This window comes from Malurus melanocephalus, unplaced genomic scaffold (genome assembly GCF_030028575.1).
Source record: "Malurus melanocephalus ecotype Western Australia unplaced genomic scaffold, MMel_1.1 scaffold_53, whole genome shotgun sequence".
Classification (NCBI taxonomy): domain Eukaryota; kingdom Metazoa; phylum Chordata; class Aves; order Passeriformes; family Maluridae; genus Malurus; species Malurus melanocephalus.
In genome coordinates, this window is record NW_026623285.1 from 2,331,300 (window position 1) to 2,353,973 (window position 22,674).

The 22,674-nt window shown below is 40.0% G+C and overlaps 1 protein-coding gene across 1 annotated transcript in view; it reads left to right on the forward strand.

Moving 5' to 3' along the window:
• Positions 1–22,674, forward strand: part of CREB5 (cAMP responsive element binding protein 5) — a 206,914-nt gene that overhangs the window by 34,451 nt on the left and 149,789 nt on the right. The window contains exon 4 of the mRNA XM_057365513.1: positions 5,115–5,287. Coding sequence (XP_057221496.1) covers positions 5,115–5,287 — 173 coding nt within the window. The remainder of the gene's footprint in view (positions 1–5,114; positions 5,288–22,674) is intronic.

A 22,674-nucleotide genomic window follows, 5' to 3' on the forward strand; every position in this document is an offset into this window, starting at 1 on the left:
TTTTTTTTTTTTTTAATTTAGGTCTTGATAGTAAAATTTCCCTGTAAACCTTCAATTGTATTAGTAATGTGGTAAACCTTCAATTGTATTAGTAATGTGATTCATTTTTTATCTCTCTTCTCTTCCCTAGCTCCTCATCTGTGTTTGCTGGCCTTGAGCAGGCAGCACGCTTAGTTCTGTGCTTATGGCAGTTCAGAGTTTTCACACCAGTTACAGATGAAACAGCTGCGATGGGCTGGTGTGAGGGTCTTTTCCTTCCACATCGGTCTGAATAATGAGACAATAAATGAGTTGGTGCTCTTTCTGGGGAGATTTGCTAACTTTTGTTTTGAGATTATCTATTTCTTCTGTCAGGAGACAATTCATAGAGGCTCAAATTTTGATGGAGATTATATATGATTAATTTTGGAGCCTGCTGTTATTTGCCACATTTAATGTAAAAGTTTCTTTGCAAAAATATCTTCCAAGTTTTAAAGCCAGCAAGTTCTTTGGTGTGTAAGCAGCATATGCAGTGAGTGAAGTGTCACTGGAAGCTTCCAATCATGCATTTTTTTAATATATATTTTGAAGTTAGGATCTCAGTGATCAGGCAAGGTATTACTGTACAGTTCTTAAAAGTACGTATGAAACTGTTATTCAAATGTCTTAGAATTCTATTGTCTTAAAATATTTGTCCTTGTTAAAATATATTCACTGAGAGGACAGGCTGTATAAATTCCAAAATACTGTTGTATATTTGATTTTTCTCTATATCTTTTTCAAGATGATGCTTTTTTTCTTGGACTATGTAAAAATTTTAAGTTGCTGTGCAGCAAAATATAGAGACATGATTTTTTTTCAGAAAACTAGAATATGCACAAAGTGGGTTTTTTGTGCTTAAATTAACTGCATTTTTATTTAATTTTTTTTAATGGCAAACACCTTCTGACTTGAGAATTTACATAATAATCTGCAAAATACCTTTATATACAATTGGTGATAGGTTACAGGTGTATTGATCTAGAAGCTTACATAGAGCAATCCGTTTAGTCTGCAGTTTGTGTAAACTGGTGGTTGTAATTTTTAGTAAACTTCACAGTTAAAAAATAATAATAGGAAAATAAAAACAGACTCTGGTTCAGATACTAGATCTGCTAGTTTAAAACTACAACGTCTGTTTGAAGCTCAGAATATTACATTAGATCGTAAAGGATGGRTCGGTTGTCTTCACCCTGAGCGTTTGGTAGATGGTTGTTGACTTCAGGTGGTGCTGTGTGACATGGATGGGTGTTCCTCTGGAAGAACCAGGGCTTAGGGGAAATGGTGACTGCCTGGGTGTATTTTGCCTGTGTCTGTGTAGCCGTCATTTCTCTGCTGTGCTTGCCAACAGGGTGTGTGTTCTTGTGGAGGGATGTGTAATCCTCTCCACCAGAACATGGAAGCATGACTTCAAGAAKTTTTTAGCCTTTAGAAAAAAGTAGTGTGTTGCCTATCCAAAATTAAATGGTTGCATGTGGGAGAAAAATGCTCAAACATTTACTTCAAGGACTGAAGCTAAAATGGGCCATGAAGTGTAACTGGGGAGAAGTTAAGATGATGATGATCTGCACACTTTCCTCTTATAGCTGGAAAGGTTGAGAATGAGCACATTGATTTAAAAGCGGTTTGTGGATATGGTTTGTTGCTTTTTGGTGAATTTGTTTTAACATTTATGTTGTACTTCATGAGCAGATGGGCAAGGGGAGTGTTTCTATGAAAGCTCTTCAGTGTTTCAATCCTGGTTTCTGCTTCATTGGGAATGACTGGAARCTTCCGTGAGGATGAAACTTAGTCCTAAAGGACATAAATTCCTCTTCATATATTGGAACTTAATTAAGAATCACTAAATTAGTCCTAAAGACAGGGGATGTCTTTTGTGTCTCCACAGCTGCTCACATGTGAGTGGCCTATTCCCTTTGTGAACATTTAGGGTCGATTTAGTAAAATAGGTCATAATGATAAGAACATGCCCTCTTCTAGCCCTGAAGCAGAGTTGATAAGATACCTGAGAAAACTCTGACTGTGTGTGTCATACTCTCGCAGAATATGGGTGAGTCTTGGGAAGGTTAAAAGCAGAGGGAGAGCTCAGTCTGTGTCATTGCTCCTGTGGATTTCTCTGAGCTGGAATGCTGGGAGCTCCACATCTAGTATCAAATAATCTTAACCATGGGCCTAAGAGGTGGAGGATAATGAAAAAGGGAGTCAAAGGAGATATTTTTCATTGATGCCTCCTAGAAGAGCATGAAGAGCTCCTTAAAAATAGAACTGGAAGCAACCTAACCAAACAACAATTCAATTATGGAGTGGAGGTCTTGATTTCAGCCAGCACTGCTGAATTTTTCCTGTTTCTATAAGGATGCAAAGTCGAGTCTGCAAGGAGGTCATTAATATCCTATCCAGATCCTTTCAGAGTCAGATGCAGAGCTCAATACAGCAAAACCATTTTGGGAGTTCTGAAGACTGCCTGCAGCACACGTGCAGCGAGCCCAGTCTTGCTGTGCTGGTGATCCGGAGTCATTCTGCATGTCGTGATGCATCCCGYGAGATCAGATAGGCTTAGTGTCAGATCTGCTGGGCACTGCCTTCCTGCTGGCTTTCAATGCATAGGTATTGTCCTGAAAGCATGAACTTGTTTGAACTGCTCTGTGAATTCACAAGCATCTCACTGATGTAAATTATTCTGGGATTGCCAAATCCTTTTCTTATGAATGYCAGAGTCATGCTGAGTTTGACATTTTGTTGTGAAACCTTAGGCTTTTACTTGGCAGCGCAGTATATGCTTGCCCWACAGCAGTGCTGGCATTACTGAGAAGAATGGACATCTGAAAACATCGACAAGATTTTCACTCTGCTTTTGCTCTGCAAGCATCACGTATTCAGCCTGCTTTCTGAACCGATGCAGTTTATTGAAAACTGTTAAAACTTTGAAAGAGAGTGGCAAGTTTAAGCATGTAAGATAATAATTACAATGTCTTGTGGGCAAACAAAATTTTCTGTATCCATCATAATTCATCTTTTGTACCTTAGCGACCACTGTAATTATACGAGAAAAGGTAAAGAGAAGGAAAAGAGAAAGGAAATACTTAATCTAGGAGCACGGGAATCAGCTATAAAATCTTTAAGTTCTGCCCTGCCATGGTACAACAAWGTCCAGTAAAACTCTGGGTGAGCATCGGGGTACCACTTGTCTAAAGCTTGTGATGGATTTCCATTCTGTCCATTCCCAGGCCTTGCAGACTCAAGGCATCATGCATATTTCCTTTAAAGATCACTTTAGGAAATGATAGCTTTAAAACATGTACTGCACATGGGCAGACATTAGATCTTTTTCTGCAAATTCCTGCAATGATCAAAAAAGTCATTGCAGGTTAAAATCATGAGGTAGATTTGGATGTATATATTTTTTCACTGAACAGGTTTTTCATCAGAAGCCAGTAATGTGTTGAAGAAGTGACATTTTAATAGGAATGTGGTAGATGAAGGAGAACTTCTTTTGGAGAAGTTTTCTAAGGTTATTACCTGATAGTCATGGCATATTACTGTCCCATGAAATATCAGAGTTAAAGTCCTTGGTGGCTTCCTCTTGTGAATAAGGCTACTTAAGTGAATACTTAAATGAATAAGGAGCTTCTAGACCTGATTCATAATGTGTAAATTATTTACTGGGAAAGGAACTCAAAGCTGCGTCCTCTTCATTCTGGGTGAGGTGGTCTAACAATGCAGCTGTAGGCAACATCTCTGCCTCTTTATGTATTAGTGAAAACTGGAATCATTTATGTAAAACAGAGATCCCTGTGTCCACACTGTCCTGGGAAATCACAAGAAATACATAAAATTAGGAGATAAGGGGATAACAGCTAATGCCTTCAAATGGGATCCTCTAAATATTTGCTCTCCTTTTCCGTGGGAGTTTATTCTTGGTTTGGTTCATAACACAATCTTTCTTTTAGGTCTGGGATTCAAAATGTTTTCTGCCTCTTCTGTTTTACACATTWGATCAGAGCTTTGAGTTCCCTTTCTCACCAGCTTTATCATCAATATTTTGTGATGGTTGTGTGTATTTCCTAGACAAATTGACTTACAGATTGAAATTTTTAATGAAATAAAACTCTGTTTTTTTTTTTTTTTAATCCTGAGTATTGCAGTGGTCAGGAAGGTGCTTTGTGTGAGTCTTAGTGGCAGTGTGCACATAAGGGTTTTTTTTCCCTATTTTCCTTAGCCTAGCATGAGCTGACAATGGAAAGTTTCTATTCCTTTTGCWGCTTACAATTCACATGTTGATGCCTGATAGGAAAAATAATGCTCTCAAGGTTACCATACTTTTCATATGTATACACTGTGGCTTATCTCTGGCTTGAGAGTTTTGTTTGTTTTTCAACGCAGGCCAAGTCAAACCCTGCGGTTTTGCAGAAGTGTGTGTYGTGTGTACAGGAATAACAGGAGAGAAGCCTTATTCCATGGTTCCTTCCTGAGCAGTATCCTGGTCTCTCGTGGGTTGTTTGCTCAGTGGATATGAGTTATCTGTGAACTTTTTTTTTTTTGTTTTGTTTTTAAGAACTTTTTAAGAGCTCTGAGTTACCTGAAGCAAAGGTTATATATGTGCAAATACAGTGTTATTCTAAGCCTCTGGGWTATTATCGCTCTACAAAATCTGTGGAGGCTAATAGAAATGGCTGTTTCATGATGTACCATGTACTGTTTGTTACTTTGGGACAGTAAAACTTGATTTGCTTGTCAGTCTAAGCAGACATAGTACACACTAAACAGCCCATGTTGTAAATCAAGGTGTCCTGCACTCATACTGTGTTCTGTTAGGAGAAATACGTGCTAAATATCCCCATTATAAATCACAAGACAGAATCACAGAAAGGGGATTAGTCAACTTGTGGGTATTTTTCCATTTATATTGCCCTGTGGAAGTAAATATTTAKTTTTCATTTCTTTATTGTTGTTGGTTATAACAAGATCTATTGACTTGGGATTTACCAGGAGCCAGTATTATTTCTAATAATACTMCTGTAGAACAGAAAACCAAGATAAGACATTTATTTCCTTTTGTTTTCTTCCACCATCTCCCATTTCCTTTCTTTTCACAGAATATCTCCATGCATAACACAGTTGGAGGAGCAATGGCAGGGCCTGGATCCCACCAGCTGACAAACACAAGGATGCCAAACCACGACACCAGCGTTGTGATTCAACAAGCCATGCCATCTCCACAGTCCAGTTCTGTCATTACACAAGCACCTTCCACAAATCGGCAGATTGGGTGAGTCCATTTCCAATTCCTCAATTCTCTGATTCCCTGGCTTCAGCAGCTGCCCGTAGGACCTTGTGTCTTCATGGTTCTGAAAGTTCAGCTGTATGCAGGACCAGATGTTGTTCTTGTGGTTTTGGAGGTTATAAAGTTTGCACTTGGCCCTGTCAGCATGAGCAAGGACCCCTGCAGCACATGTTGCAGACTGTGGGGGAATGGCCAAATTTCTCCAGACCTGGCACCCTGGCTCAACAAGGGCAGAATGCCGTACTTACTAGGAAGTCCTGCTTTCTCCATACAATTTATTGTTTTTGTCTTGTGTTCAAAGTTCTTGTTGTTTCTATAACTTCTCTGAGAAGAAAGTGTTTGTGAAGTTGATCCTTTAACTTCTTCCAGTGGAAATTCTGGGTGCTCTATGGGATTGAGCTATTTCCTATGTCCTCTGTTTAGTTCAGGAATGATGGAAGACAAAAAGACTGTCAAGATAAATGGAGTTTGGCACAGTGATCTCTGTGAAAAGTTTCTCAATTTGTGATGATGGTTGCATATTTATTACCATAAATTGACAGTACGGATGCTTATTGTATTGGCTTGAATGCCAATTTTGTGCTCGTGTTTGGAGAWCTGTGTGAACAGAAAAATCTATGTTTGGTACACTCGGTTACTTCCAGCAAGTATGAGGTCCTTGTAAGTCACAATAACTTGTTTTTAATTGTACAGAAATTGCCCTGATGGCTTGAGGGTACAGTTTTTCATCACACAGCTCTAATAATTTGGGGGAAGGAGGGGCAGGAAGGGTCATGCATGAAAATGTATGGATAAAAAGATACATTAGTGGACTAAGAAAGAAGCAGCAATCTAGATTCATTATCTGTCGTTTGTAATTTGGTCACATCCATGATGTGACAAGTACAAAAGCAGTCTCTGTCCCTGTGCATTGTCTAAATAATTGATGATCAACTTGCAGTCTTTTCAGAATAAAACCAAAAAGAGAAATCGTGACATTGAAAATTTAAAATCCAGTTATTCTTGAGTTTTCTTTCAAGATTCTTGGTGTAGGCCACAGGCTGTGTATCTCCTCTGGTAGCTGGGGTGGCTATGGCACTGAGCTGTGGGTTACCCAGCCATGCACAGAGCACAGATTCCATCTGCTGCCCTAGTTTTGTACTCCTGGCCAAACTYCTCTATTTCCCCTTTTACTACTATTTCAGGATTTGGTTCTTAATGTGTAAATCTGATAGGAAGGGTCAGGTAAACATATTTGATAGATGTGCCCTTTTTATATGTTACATATTGACAAAACACAATGCTCACTGAGATTTCACATGCAATACCATTTGCTTGTGAATCCAGGGAAGTTGTTGTCTTATGYACCATTCTGTTCAAAGACAGGGCTGGGAGAGAGGGTGGGCAGAAGAAAGAGTTTCTTTTTCAGTTTTAGAAAGAAAAACATTAACTAATGCCATTATTTGAGTTAAGGATGATTAAGCTCCTGTTCAAATTGTGACTTAATAGGTCTAGTGGTAATTATGATCCTAATTAAAAGCATAAAAAACCCCAAACAACTTTTAATACTCAGTGGTGAGGTGTTTTATGTAAGTCTGTACTTGGCTTCCAAACAATTGTTTCTATATAATGAGAAAAAATCTGCATGTGGTTTTGCAAGACCCTGTCAGTCAGGTTTTAGGTTTGTGTTGGTTTGGGGCCATGGTGATTAGAATCTCCAAAGTTGGAGGGGTTGAGGATAAAAAGGCCTTTTCCTAGTCAGTGGTGTGTCTCATTTGGGAAACTTTGTCATGACATATCTTAATTCTTCCCTGTGACTGAATCACACAAATGTTTCCTAAGTCTGAGTCTAAAGCTGCTTTATTGCGAGGCAATTGTCAGCATTTTAGTCTCTGTGTGAGTTGGTGTGTGAATGAGACTTATGGTGTGACCTCCAGCATACTGTGTTTCCCATTCTTCCCTCTTCCTAGGAGGTTTTGTTTTTTGTTCATGGTGTGTCCTAGGAGATAATTGCTGTATTTTCGACTTCCTCTCCTTGCCAAAGTGTTGAGCATCCTTGTTTGTCTTCTTTTCCTTCAGTCTTTTCCCTGTGGTGTCTGTTTGACTTGTTCAAAGAACATATYTTGTCATTTCCATTTATCTTCATCTTACCCTTCTAAATGTGCTAAGAATTATATCCTCGACTCATTCATGAGGAATACGGACTGGACAATGGTTTGATATTAAACAACTGGAAAAAAAAATCCAGATGAATTCAGAAAATACTTCTTCAAAGTTTGGTAGTTTTGATTTGGCCTTGCAAAGTTGAGATTGTTCAGCTGTTTAACTAGCCCAAACTTTGAGGTGCTCAAATCAGTGGGTTTTGGTTGAGTTTCCCTTTTTTTTTTTTTTTCTTGAAATCTTGTGAAGCTGCCCCAAAGGGTAGATGAGTCCTTACCATGAAGAATTGTACCAGAGAAAATGCCTTTTAATGAGCAATAAAACCAGCAGAGAGAAACTGGGTAAAACTCTCACTGCGTTCTGTAGGAGCAAGATCAAGCCCTGAAGGTTATATAGAACCATCTTGTAGCAATATTCTGATTTTTATCACAACCACAAATATTTTAGTGTCAGACTATGGCCAAGCCACCTGCAAATGTTTATGATGGCCTTGCTCCAATGAAAACAGGGAACAGCAATGAAAGTCTTCGTTTAGCCCCTGTTTGTAGGCTGTGCTCTGGTAACAGAGAATGGGACCCACCTGTGCCCGCACACAGCTCCTTTCATGGTGAGGAGTGGGCGAGTTTGTAGCAGCTGACATTCCCAAGGGATGTAATTTTCCCCTACTTTTGTTTCTCCTTCTCTAACCTTCTTCCTCCCTCCCTCTCTCGCTCCATGCCTCTCTTTTTTCCTGTCCCCTRCTCTGGGGGCTTGCATATAAAATGAGATATTGACACAAGGCATGGGAAAACATGACAGAATGTGCATTGTTGGGYGAGCCTTACTGGCACAGTGTATATCCACACGTTGTTTCAGGTATTAAGCATCAGCTACTACTGAACAGGCACCCAGCCAGATTAATCAGATAAAGGGAAGAGCAGRAAGGTTATTAACTTAAAAAATAAGACAGGGTGCAGCCCCACTTTCCTCCCACAGTGYTCCTTTTGTTGAGAACAAACAGCAGCATTGCCATTCCAGCAAACTGGCAGGTTGGTGTAAAGGTCCCAGATAGTATTTATGTAGTGAGGCAGTCTCTAACCTCCTTGCCATCCCTCCTCCCTCCTTGCCAAGCCTTCAGCATGTGGGAGGAATGCTGCAACTAGTAACTACTTGTGCTGATGAAAAATCAGTTGAGGAGCAYTTAGCAGTGAAGGGTGTCTTTGGCTGATTAATAGCACATCATTTCAAGATAAGATACATGGAGGAAAAGCAGTATGGCATATGGAGGAAGGCAAGGAGAAGTGATATAAGACATRCATTTGTCAAAGGTATAGAAAAGCAGATAAGCTGAATCAGCTCAAGATACAGGACTCCAAACTAGGCTGTGCAAAAGCAGTGCTTGTCTTCTTTTTTAAAATCACTCCATTTTTTCTGTGACTGAGTGTACAGCAGTGTGTGAAAATTCTGGTCAGACAAATCGGTGACAAGAAGCATGCTGGTTGCTCTGGACACATCTTTTGCTAGGAAAGATGTCTTTCCCAGACTGTCAAATACTGTAGGTAGTGCTACCTAACAGCTCAGCGTTCACAGAGAAGGTAACCTGCTTTCAAGCTAGTTTTTCAAGCTACTAGTGGACATAACTAGGAATTATTCCAGCTTGAAACTCACTGGTACAGGTCTGCAGCTGGTAAAGAACATGGGGGGATGGAGGGTTGTCACAAACGCAGCACATTATTAATATTGTGCTAAATGAGAGTGAGAGTGAGTCTGGTTTTGGTGAGCTTAGGCTCCAAAGTGGACATAGAGCACTAACCATGTGATGTAGATTATCTTTTTTAAAGTGTTGTAGAGCATTTTAATCGAGATAAGATGGTCCTCTGGCACAGCATCAAAAGGGAAAAATTGCAACCACATTTGGTGAAATGCAAGCAGGTAGGAGAAGGCAACAAAAGGGGTTTGGAAGATGCCTCTGGTGCCTTGATGTACTGAAGAATCATGGTACCAGTGGGAAAACAGCCTTTCAGTCCCCACATGCAGCATTCATTTTAACACCTAAGCATTGCCTCACTCTTCCTCCATCTTTCCTCCCACGATGCCACGTGTGTGTCTCTGGTTCCAGTTTATCATCTTTTCACATGTTTGAAGGCTTTTCCAACAGAAAGACATGGGAAATGGAGCAGTCAGAAAAACTGACTATTCCATGCATGTAGTGGGACTAACAGCGGTTTGGTGTCCTTGGGCATTTGGAAAATGGAAAAAAAACCTCTTCTCAGTCTTAATTTGAAGGCCTCAAATGGCAGAAGAGACCACCTCTGTGGCAAGCACAGGAGTTTCACCACAGCACAAACCATCTAAGATTGCAACTGCTGGTTGAGTTCTCAGAGCATCCTGTTATCATCCTTTATAGCTTGAGGCTACAAAAAAGACTCCTGTAARAGACAGTCACAGGCAGAAAACTTTCCATAATGCAGCTAGTTCTGGAAGGGACTTGGAATAGGCAGGTGACTGAGAAGGGTCTTTGTACATCCGAGAGAAAGTCTCTCTTTAAGCTCTTAGTAAGTTGGTGGAGTGTGTGGCATCAAAGAGGCCATGGAATGATGTGCTTTTATTAAATTCAAAGACTAGTTCCTTTTCCAGGAAATCTGGGATAAAAGCCTCTGTTCAAACTCACGTATTTGAACTGAAGTACCACAGTACGTTGTGAGATGAGAAGAAGTAAGCTGTGGGAGATGAAGTATCAAATGACCACTCAGTGACTTGATCAAGACCATTCCATAGCCTTGGTTATGCAGGATGCAAAACATCAGTGAGATCACTGGAAGGGGAGGAAAAGGGAGAGGTGGGAAGTGGGAGCATTTGACAGTGTCATTCTGTCCAAATTTTATTTTCTTCTGTCTTTGTACTAAAAATTGGGCTTTAATTCCTGTTTAAGGGTCCTGTTTCTTTTTCCTCTGTTTATGCTAAGATGTGTTTTCTCTAGTCCCTTCCACTACACTGACCTTGGCCAGCCTTGATATGGAATTCCATCGAGCCACAATGAGCAGCAGCCACAATTCTCTGGGAAGCTCAGGTGAATTATTTAGGAAATTGTTACAAGTGAGCCATTCACAGACACAACTTGTCTGAGAGCTTAGCTAAACAGACAGGGTGATGAAAGAGAAAATGAGCTGGACCCTCTCAAGTTGGTCATCCCTTTTAGCAAGCTGCTGCCCAGGTCCACACACTGACCTGCAGGCTGAGCCATGCTGCTTTGTGATGTTTAGAAGCTCTGTGTGTGAGGTTTAAAAGTTCTGTCTGCTCTCCAGCCTCCCCTGTTGTTTGCATAACACATTCAGAAATTGCTGTTTCAATTTTTCCCCAAACTGCTGAGTCAGGAAGAAAAAAGGCAAACAGCACCAGTCTTTGTGTCAGGCTCAGTACAAACAGGTGGTTGTTCACATCTTCTCTCAAGAAAATACTCCTCTGCCTTCCCAGGAACTGTTTCTTGCTGTATGGTTTAGGAAGGGGCTGGAAAACATTGATATATCAAGGTGACTTTTGGGGGACTGAAAGGAGGATCATTAACCAGCTAATAATTAGCCTGACAACCTGGAATGAAGAGTTTAGTGTGTTTCTTAGCTGACAATGTCAACTGTTATCCTGAAAATTATGCGTTTGTTATACATGTTGGTTAAWTTTTTTAGCAAACACAGTATGTTACACTTCATACTTTCTACTTGACAGAAGTCCTAAGTTTGTTAGAAATGCTGCTTTCTCACAGCGAGGATGCCAAAACCAAAAGTGTAAGGGATATTGTATGACTTGCTGTCCCTTACTAGGATTATTGTCTTGCGTCATGAGAAGAAACCAGCCCTCTCCCTCTCCTGATGCTTGTTTGAGATAGGCAGTGAAACCATGCTCAAGCCAATTCCCATGCAAGTGATTTCTAAGAAATGGATCATGATGTTTTTGTCCTGGGAAGCTTGTCCCATGCAAGAGCAATAGGAAAACAAGTTCAGAGTAGTGTGCTGTACCCATAGTTGTATCTGAGTAGAGATACTGAGCTTTCATAGGCATTGGCTGGCTCTCACATCAGAGAAAGTTATAAATAGGGCTTAAAGATGATATACAGAACTTGGAGAATCCAGCATTTATCCCTTAATTTTAGTGGTTGGTATCTCTTACATACCTCCCGTATATATATAATACACACTGTATAAATCTTCTTTAAAGGTGTCATCAAAATTTATGGGCAGAGCTTCTGATTTATACAACTCTTTGAACTAAAACAGATGTAAAATCATTTTCGGATGGAAGAGGATCTCAGAATTGCAGTGGGTTTGATATGACAGATCAAGCTTCCCCTAGACCAGAAAAAAAGATCATTAGGGCTCTGCACAGCCGAATTGCATAGCTCTGCTCTTCATCACAGGTTTGTGCTTAACATGCCCTGATGCATGATTCCAGTGTGTGTTTTATCCAAGTGTCAGCCTGTTTGACAGGTAACTAAGCTGCAGTAAAACACTAACTCAAACAATACAGACTTTGTTTGGTATAAGGCTTTTTTTAAAAAAAATTCATTTAAGAGAATAATTTGCAGGTTCCAGGAAATAGCAAGCTTTGGGTGCTGCCTTACACCGTGTTGGTTCAGAGAAAGGCTTAAAGGTTTGCTGGGGGTGGCACAATAGCTATAATGAGTGAGTAAAAAAATGAAGACTTCTATGTGCAAAGAACTCTGATAAAAGATTAGTTGCCCATTAGGAAGTTATGTTTGCATCTGCTTCAGAAACACAATCAGCACTGATGCGCTGAACAGACACCACCTCAATTTTACATGGTTTTTCTTCCCAGTGCCTTTTTTGAACACTTTCAAAAGGATATAAAAACATACCATAGAAGAATAAAGTGTTAATGCKTTGGGTTGTTTTTTTTTTCTTCTTTTTATTTTTTTAAGCTGGTACCTGGCTGCAAACCAATTACAATAGTTCAGAGGAAAGTGCCTGAGGGAAAACACAGGAATTGTAGACTTTGTGTAAAGTGCATGGATCCTATTTTACCACCTGTAAAAGTAGGCCTCCTTATTAATTGATGAATCGAGTTTTCAAAATCAATGGTACAGTATAGTCCCATTTAGGGCATATATATGGTTCTATTTATACTTACAGACAGGCCAAATATGCATTTAAAAAAAAAMCAAAAAACCAAAAAACAAACAACCCACCAAAAAAAAACCAACTTCCTGAAACACCAACAGTTTAAATCAAAGGCATGGATAAATCTAAGATGACAACATCACCAAAATTAATTATTTACAAAAATTAAATTATGCTTGATTAAGAAGGAAAAAAAGTGATTTAAGCAAATCTGTCACTTTGGAGACCTTCTAGATGATTTCCACATGGTAAATTATCAGTTTAAATTCTCTTAGCAATGTTTGTTAACAAACTGAGTTGAACAAGGAATTGATGGCTAGACAGAACCTGCAGGTAGACTGAGAGTCCAGGAAAAGTGTTCCTTGGAAGAAGGAACAAATTAGAGAGTGTGTTTTAGAAACATTTGCTGCTATGAGCATCTGTGTTCTGCCAACAGAGACGTTTATTCTGAGCTCACATAAATGAAGTGGAATTTTGCCAGTAAAAGAAGGGGTTGTGTTACTCCAGTTGTAGGATCCAGGTCCTAATTGGTTTATGAAATGAAGGGGGCAATCTTTGAGCTATTACCAGCTTCCTCTGCTGCAAGTGAAGTGAATCGCAGCTGTTCTGATAGGGTCCATAAAACTCGGTGAGGTAATAAAATGTTTGCAGTGAACAATTCTCAAAATGAGTGAAATCCAAATCCCTAGCTTATTTGACAGCATTAAGAGAATTGAATGTACTTCCTGGGGAATTCTGAATATTATGTTACTTTTATCTAGTTCTTTAACTGTAAGATCCAGGCTCACTGGTACTGTAAATGTAAGGGCTCAAAGCAACATTCTTCATTTTTAACCCTACAGTTTGAAATGCAGTGTGTACATATATAACATACATATGTGATACAAGAAAAAACTGTCTTTGCTTTTCATTTTCTAATGTTTCTTGCTTGTACTTGTAGGACTTTATATTTTTCTGTCCTCCTCCCACATCTCTTGCTCGGTTTTGGTGAGATTAAAAAAAATAAAACAAAACATAGTTAGGATAAAATGATGTTATACAGAAATACTTCTAGTGTTCTTGGTTGCCTGATTCCTTTAATGAAAACAAAAGCTTTTGATCTTTTCAGTTTTCTTCAAGCAACTTTAAATCTTATAGATTGGTTAGAAACCATATATATTAATTCTAACTTCTTAGCAGAGCAGCTATTGTGAACCATTTGTTCAATTCATTTTTAACTAAAGATTTTTGATGTGGGTTCAAGTCCAAATAGACATTTTTGTTATACATACGTGGAATGGATGTAGAGTGGATTTCACAATTTTCCTTGAAAGCTATTCAGTATTTGTCAGGAGTTCTGTGGTTCTTCCCAGCATCCCCAGAATAAAGTATTTGTATGTAGGTATTAGATTTTTATGTAGGTCTTTAAACTTAATTTTTTTTTTCTCCCCATTAGAGAAGTGTCTGTGATTTCCCACGCAAAGACAGAATGATCGCACCTTTGATAGTAAAATGTCCTAAAAAAAATATTAAGAGAGAACAAAATAAATTTCTTGGAGTAACAGATTGGGTTTTCAAGTTGGTTAAATCTGGTTGGGCTTGCTGCTCACACTGCAGTGAGGATCCCCTTTCACTCCTGAAGCTGGGCACTTGGACAGAACAACAGTGGAGCTTCCCCCTTTGTATCAGTCCTTTGTGACAGATATTGCTCATCCAATCTCGGACAGGCTGTAAGGTGTCTGGAGAGTGACCAGCCAGCACTTCAGCCACAAGGTGCTGCTTGAAGGGCCTCTGATCCTTCAAGCACTTGTGAAGGAAGTGCTGGCAACAGTGGAATATCCAGCTTCCTTTTCTGACAGGTGGTTGCTCATGCCTTATGTCCTGGTCTTGTAACACGCAGTAAGGTTGTCCCACGTATTGCATAGGAAGATGTGCAAGAGATGCACAGATCTGAATGGTGATGGTCTCCTGGAGCCTCTGGACAGAGCAGAAAGCCTTCCTGACATACTCAGTGCTAAAACTCGTGTTCTCACAAAGTGTTTTTGAGCTGTTATTAGAAACTGTCCCTGGAGAGACGAACTGCTGGCTTAATGTGCCTGAAGGAATCTCTCTTTGGACGTGCTGGACTTCATTAATTCATTGTTGCTGTGAGTTGTTGATGYAGCTTTTTTGGGAGCAGATGTAAATTAACATAATGAAAGCGAGCAAAAGGCAGCAGTAGTTTTTAAATATTCAAGCAAGGTCTGTTAAGCTCAAGAGGCTGTTGTGGACGACTGCAAGAATACATGTGAAGATGTGAACTGTAGCTGATAACCAAAGGAGACCATATTTGAACCAATTTCATATTATTTTTCTCAATTTGGGCTTGTTTCAAGTTTTTTTGTCTGAGATGATGTATCACAGGTAGTAAACGAAGTCCAGACTGACTATGTAGTCTGTAGATGACAATTGGAGCTATCAATACGTACATCAGGTGGAAGAGTTGTGTGGAAAATTTTACCTCTTCATAATTAATTTCCTTTTTATTCTGTTTTAATTTATCTTTTGCTCTGCTGTCTGCTTCAGGCCAACAGAGGAAAGAGACCTAGGGTATTGTTGAATTTTTTCTGATCTGTAGGGGAATAAAATAGGAAGCAGAATTGTATTTCAACTGTGAAGTAGCAAAAGAAGTTGAAAGAAAAGGGTCAGTGAGTTCCCTTTGCGCCATACTAAATGGATGTGGGGAAAGATGCGGATTCTGGGCTCCATAACAGGGAGCAAAATCTATACTTGCTTCCAAATTTTCCCCTGGCCTCTAAATAGTTCTATTGTTCCAATAAGAAATCTGTGACTCAGAGGATTTATTCAAAATCTATATAAAACATAATAGGCAAAGTTCATTCCAGAAGCCATCAAGTGAAACTATATTTCTCTGTGGGGAAAGCTGGGGTCCCTTCCAGTCTGGTCTTTTTCTGTACACAGCCTGGTAGCATGCAGCTTTTTGTTGCACATTAATGCAACATCAAGGGTTGTGGGGCCCTAAGTCCCATAAAGAAAATCCTAGAAATATTGAACCCAAGCAGAACCCATAAATGTAGAGGGAAGCAGAAACCCATATATAAAAAAACCAGGGGTTGAGAACAAAAGCACAAAAGCACAAAACGCATTTCAAGCCTCAAGGGAGAAAAAAAAATCAGTTTTTGTTTTGGAAGAAGCATCCTCGGAAATGTTCAATTTTCCTTATAACCAAGTTGGGAAGCTGTAAGCTGTGTCCTTGAAGACAGCTTCAAGGTGTCTCCAAGCCAAAAAAACTATTCCATGTTGACAGTAAAACCCCACCCCATTTCCTTCTTAGTCCTCCTGCTTGCCCATCAGAGAACAGGAAAATAGAGATGCCCTTGCCATATTTGCAGGCCTTGCCTTGCTATTTGTATGATGTACAGAGAGCTGAGAGCTGTATTGCCAACACTGCTTATTGGAAAAACCTGGAAATAATTAAGGGCCCTCATTTGTTATTGTTCGTATGTTCACTGGTGGAAATTACTGGGGAGAACAGTTCTACTGGTATGGAACAGTGCTTGGTAATAGAACTGTAGAAAAATTGCAAAGACAACAACAGCTTTGTGGAACGGGACGTAAAACATTATCTTAAAAAGATTTGTTACATTGGTTTTGAAAGGTTTTTTGTATGTGTGTGTTTTCCAGTAGAGAAAATAGAATGTAATTTGCCTGAGGATGACTTGTAATGTTTTTGCTTGTTGCTGATTTATTTACTTGAATGAAACTTATGAATTACAGTGGAAGTTTCAGTTGAGTAACATTCAATATTGTGTTACATTGTTTTATTACTGGGTCTCCTGAGTGCTTCTTTCTATGGTGTCTTCTTCCAAGAGCTATGAGCACTGTGAATCTTTTTCATGTTACTTTTTCAAAATCGAGGCTGTGCATTGAAAAACCAAGAAAATCAGCTACCCAGGCAAAGGAGCTTTTACTATTTCAGTGCCCCGTTCCTTTTCTACTTAAATTTCTCCTGAGCTGCCTGCTTAATTCCAGATCTGCTCCCACAAGCTGATACAGGTCTTTGTTTACAAGTTGGTCCACAGGATATGAGGCGAGTGTACACTGTACAGTGCCTTTCTTCTTGTTTCTGGGATATGATGTGCTTTTCTGGTGAGAAGTGGCAGTACTGTTGTTTCTCTCGAGCAAGGCATATGGCAGAACACGGTGCAACAGAGAGGAGTGTTGATGAGTGAATGATGAGTCATTAAGGCAAAACAGGGTATTGTCAAAAGTAAAAATCAACAATTCCAAGTCAGCTTAAGATCAATATCTGAAGATTTCAGGCTTTGCTGGAATTCCTGTTCGCAGTCTCTTCTCTGCTATGCAGTGTGTGTTGGGTGCATTGTCTTGTATCATTTGCTGTGACAATGTGAGGTGTGCATGTGTTTACGTGCTCATGCCGTTTTTCCAGGAAATGTGGCCGCTGGCAGTGGCACCTACATGATCGCCCTTCCTCTGCTTCTCTCATTTTGCAGAGCTGCAAGGGGACACAGTCCTTTAGTATAAGTTGTGACACTTCTGCTCCCAGTTCAGTGGTGGCTCCAGGGTTCAGGCTTGCAGGGTAATAATGAGCCAGGCTAAAGGGCTGTTACTGTCAAGAATAAAGCCATGTACTGTAACTGAGGGTAATCAGTTCGGACCGCGTTCGCAGATTCTTTGTATTAGCTTTATCAGGTCAGGCCATCAGAGAGCAGATAGACAGGTAAGACCAAAAGACCTCTGAACCCAATTAAAGTTGTACCACAAAGAAATCAAATTCATGTGGTTTACATTTCAGAAAGTTACATTTGGTGGGCTGAACTTACTTTTATTCTGTAACCTAATGCAGACCATGTGAACATTTGAAACGCTTTTAACAGTTAACCAGCTCAAATAACACAGAACCAGAGCAGCAATAAAGAATGAATTAAGACTGATTGCAACTACAGCCAATTTTTTTTTCCTCATAAAGAAATATAAATGACTGATATATTTAAAAACTACTATATATATAGTAATTTCATCTTCAGCTTTTAGCATGACAATAACCATTCTCTTATCTTTTAAAATTAATGTTTGGTTTGAAAAGCAATCCTAAACCCATGGGGTTTTGTTTGTTTGGTTTTTTGTTTGGTGGTTTTTTTGGGGGGTTTTTTGTTTTTTTTTTGCAGTGTTTCAGGGTGAGTTTGGATGTGCTGTGGAACCACTGATATTCCCATTGATGCACATAGTTTGGGAATTGGTCATACAGCTCTGAGATAATCCTGAGGAGCTGACATTTAAAACATTTGGCACAATAAGAGCATAAGCATGAGAGCATAAGAAAATAGGTGTTTTATTTGCTGTCCACTTTCTTAAAACCCTTAGATGTGTGTGCAGCTTTTCATTCACAAACACTTCTTGCTTGCTGATGTTAGATGGGCCTTATATGTGGAGCAAATAGGGTTTCAGCTGGTGCAAACTGCTGGGCATTCAGTTTTCCTGTGTACTAAGCAAAGAGCCTGAGTGAAGGTTCTGAAACCTCAAGGAGACTAAGCTAGAGGTGAGCAGTGCTAAACATACCTGTGTTCTGCATCTCACTTCAGGAAAGTGATGTGGTTTACATGCAAATGGAAGAAAAGTGACTGGATTTCTTAGCAGCAGAATCATTCAGTTGGGTCAGTTTCCTCATTTTTGTTCTGTGATGATGATTCTTCTGGACTGTGAGAGATCTTGGTGTTGGGGAAATAGATCAGGCCCACAGCTCTTGCCTATGTGTTCCATTCTCTCCTGAAGACAGAAATTCCTACAGCCCCAGCTCTTTCCTAGGGTCTCCAAGACACTGAAATGCAAAGCTCGTGCCATTCTACTTTCTGGCRCAGAGCCACCAGGCTATCAGCAGCCGAGCTCAGCTTCCTGGCTCCGGAGCATGACTGCTATCCTGAGAGGATATAGTTCCTTTCCTTCAGCAGCTGTCCTAACGTGCCTGTGTACAGCAGCTTTCCTCACTGCTCCTTGTGTGGAGCAGACTGCTCTCCTGCCTTTGTTCCCCCTTTTCCCATAAGCTTTTGGGGCTGATGTGGCAGAACCCCATTCAGGCATGGGGTCTCAATTTGGCCTGATTGAAAGCTAAGGTTGTGTATCATCCAGGCTCTCTTGTGGCTGCTGCTCTTCCCATGGGCCATAGATGCTGTCCTTCTCTCCCTGGGCTGAGCACCTTGATGATCTGTGGTCCTGCTCACTTTTCAGAGGCAGACAAGTAGAGAGGAAAGACCTGTGTGGATTTTTTTTCACTTTAAAATCTTAGTTAAATATGTAGCAAACCACTTGTTTTCTGTGAAGGAATCTTCCTGGTATCACCATTTCCAAGCAGTGGGTGATGTACTTTTCATGGAATGCAAGCTGTTTCAAATGTTCRTGTGGGAAACTGGGGCTGCCATTGCTGATTCACAGAAGAGCTGGCACTGGAAGGAAATCTGCACCTCCAGTGATGCACAGAGACTGATCTGCTGTGCACAGACCAGAACTGGAAAGTGGAACACTCTCCTTACCCTCTCTCACTTTTGTTATGTACTGGGTGGCAGGGTGGTTCAAAATGCTTGCATGGAGCTAGTAAAAGAGTGATATGTCCTGGGAAAGTTAAATGGCTGCTGCTTCTAATGCTGCCCTGTCACTCAGAAGTGAAAAAAAAAATCCAGAAGACATTGAAAGTTTTTTACAGGAAAGAAATTGTTAAGGGGGGAAACATTTAAGTTCTGATTATAAGAACAACAAAAGATTCATCAAAGAACAGATCAAATCAAGTGGATGTTGGACAGAAAGCATCAGCAGAAGTTATTAAAGTGCCAGCCTGGACTTAGGAAAGTTCACTTTGGTTTCTTGTTCACCACTGATTTCTTTTGGCAAATTTCTTGGCCTTTCTCAGATTCAGTTCACCAACTATAAAATATTAAAAGAAATACTCCTTCACCTTACAGGAATGTTGAAATGAATTCAGGCATTACAGTAGCAGAAGGTAAATAGGTTCCTCTGATATAATGTCTGAAACATTTGATGTAATTAAACATGAGGAATTTTACTCAGTGTATAGTTCTTTGCCACAGAAATAGAGAGGAATTATGGTGTTATGTAATCATGACTAAAATAATGTGCTACTAATTTCCTAGAAGCTAAAATAAATTGCTGCAGATTCTTTAAACAGAATGAGAAGAATGAGAATGCTTATGCTAGATTTTCTTCAGGCATCATATTAATCTAGTCCCATGTATGGCAGAGGGTTTGGACAGGAGAATATTTAAAGAACCCTTCCAGGGCAAATGAATCTGTGTTTTGCAGAAAATAAATTGAAATGGAAGTTAATTATCAGACATATTTATTAAAAGCAACAAATGCTAATATACACAAAAAAAAATGTAACCAAAAYTAATTTCCTTTAAYGTTTCAAAATCAAGATAAGGCAAARCTAATAAACATTAATATCTGCTTCAAAGATATTCAAAATATTAAAGTATAGGAAGGCTTTTGTTTTCTTTCTCTTTCTTCCTTTTCAATTAAAATTTGAATTTTTCCATTAAAAAACSCCATCCTATTGATTCTGACATTCACAAATGAGCACTGATTTTTCCTTTGAAAAAGTATTATGCTTTCGTTATTTTTCCTTTTCTCGTTACAATTAATTCTATTATACTACCCCTCAAAGACTCTAAACCAGACTCCATTATTTGCAAAATACACAAAAAAGTGTGTTATGTCAAGAGAAGTACAATCCTGAAATCCTCTCCCTTGTGTCCCATCTCTCTATCACAGGCTTTCTTCTATCTTTTTTAGAAGGTATTCATTCATTCATCACCTTTTGTGTGTTTTCCTTGTTTTCCCTAGACTGGGCTATGCAAACTGTCTTAGTGGCAGACAGACTCTGAGGAAGCTTTCCATCCTAATTTCTTTCCATTAATGAAAGTTAGGAAGCGCTGCCAGTGTGAGTAGTGCCTGTAAACAAGAAGTGAGTGAATTGAATGCACTTCCCTAACCCCTCTCCTCCACGGGGTCAGTCAGACAYGCAACAGATAAAAGTGACGCTATGACAACAAACGCCTGAGGCATATCCATGCAGGCTATTTAAATGAGACAAAACATTTTAGAAAAGAGGAGAATTAGGGTTGCCTATGCATCCAAAGGAACTCCTTTTGCGTCCTCTCAATGGGAAGAGCCTGCTGAATTCCAGGAGTTCCTCCATTGCCTTCAATGGACMGAGCAACTGGAAAGGTGATTAGAGACTGTAGGAAAGCACTGCACGTGCTCTCATGCCAGCAAATATGAGCTTCTCATTTSGGTATGAGAACAGCAAGCTAAAAGAGTAGGAAAGGCGATCCAGTTTGCTGTACCCTGAAAACATCCAGCTTCTWTGAGCAGGGGCACACCAAACGCAAACACTGGACTATCCAGCAGCCCTTCAAAGTAAAAACCTTTCTAAAATAGCTTCCACTTGATGCACTCCTAGGCTCTTAGAACAGATTGTTCCAAGAACACTTCTAGTCTTTTGTGGTTTTTCTTTTTTTTTTAACAAGATGTTAACAGCAGATGAAGAATTACAAACAATTACTGCAGCCTAGGGTCTAACGAGAAAAATCATTATTTCCAAAAAGTCCTATTGACAGAATGCTGCAGCAGCCTCTCAAAGCCRCTCCCACATCCGACGACAACAATAAAACACTGTGCTATTTTTCTTACCTCATAAAGTTGTCATCTCAGCACAGCTAAGCATCTTAGTTGCCACCCAGCCTGTAAACATCCTTATGTGGGGAAGGTTATCAAAAAGGTCACRGAGAAGCAGCTCTCACATTATCTAGTGTATTATCTAGAGCCCTCAGATTTCCTGGAGCCCTTTCAATCTGGTTTAAGACATGGTAATGTTACAAAGACACAGCTATTTCTTGGCCATTGCTGGTCTCTGATTTACTGGCTTCTACTAATGGATAAAGACTAAGTGCTCAATCTCATCTGACCTTTCAGGCATGCTGGCTGTCAGAGTGTGYTTGCAGCCACCCCTTCTATTTTAACAGTGTCCCTGCAGGAAAGAGCAGCAATCTCAGAAGGAGAATATATTCCTTTGGGTTACCAGATTTAATTCTGCGCCCTTCTTGACTTCTGCTGTTAAATGYGGTAGACTCGGTTGCTGCTTCTGGAAACAGGAGGAAACGCTCCTCTGTCCTAATCCTCTTTTAGCAGTCACACTTTCAAAATGTCCTGCATTGGATAGGCAGCATTCTGTGCAGCATTTACACCAGTTTGATAACCTTCTTTAGTGTCTGCTTGCCATGCCAGCCTCTAGAYTCCTGGCTGCCAGGGGCTCCCTCCCCTGCTTTCGTCAATGCTACTAAAATGAGGAGCCTGCACTGTCCTCTTCAGCAGATTCACTTTTAGAGGTTCTGTAATCAAGTTTCACGACATTAAAATTGAGATTACATGAAATATGGATGCCTTGAAGTTAAAAAATAAAGTGGGCAGGAACACTATCTCTAAAGATCAGCTTTAGCCATTTAAAAGCAATGTATTCCCAGATTCTGGGTCCCCTCAAAGTCTTCTCTCTTTGCATAGCCAAGTGCCTGCACCTCATCAGCAAACAATGGAAAAGATTCAAGTGGTAGGATCCTGCCCAGTTCACATTTATTTAACCCTTTGTCGCCACTATATTCTGTTCACCARCCTTCCTCTTTATGTCTAAAACAGATGCTGAGATTGTGGGTGCCAGAGAGTTAATCTTATTAATAGTTTCTGTGTTTATTGTCAGAGGGACTTGGTTACACTCTCCTCCCTGGGCCAGTAGGTCAGGGGATTCAAGTTCCCCACTGAGGCTCAGAGCAAATCTCGGTGCTGACTGTGCATGTTCGACTGGAAAAGGGAAATATGCTGCACTGGTACAGACCTTGAATTTCCAGTGAGACATTCAGGCAAGGCCTCTCCTGTCTTTTTCAAATATATTCCAGGTAGGAATTACTACCCACTTCAGCAGCAGGGAATTTGACTGCATTTCACTCCTTTTACATGATGGGAAGATGGGAATTTTTGTACCACACACCAAGAGCCAGATCTGGTTAATTTACTACGTGGGCACCCAGCAGGGAAGTGTCCCCTTATATCCCTTAAGAG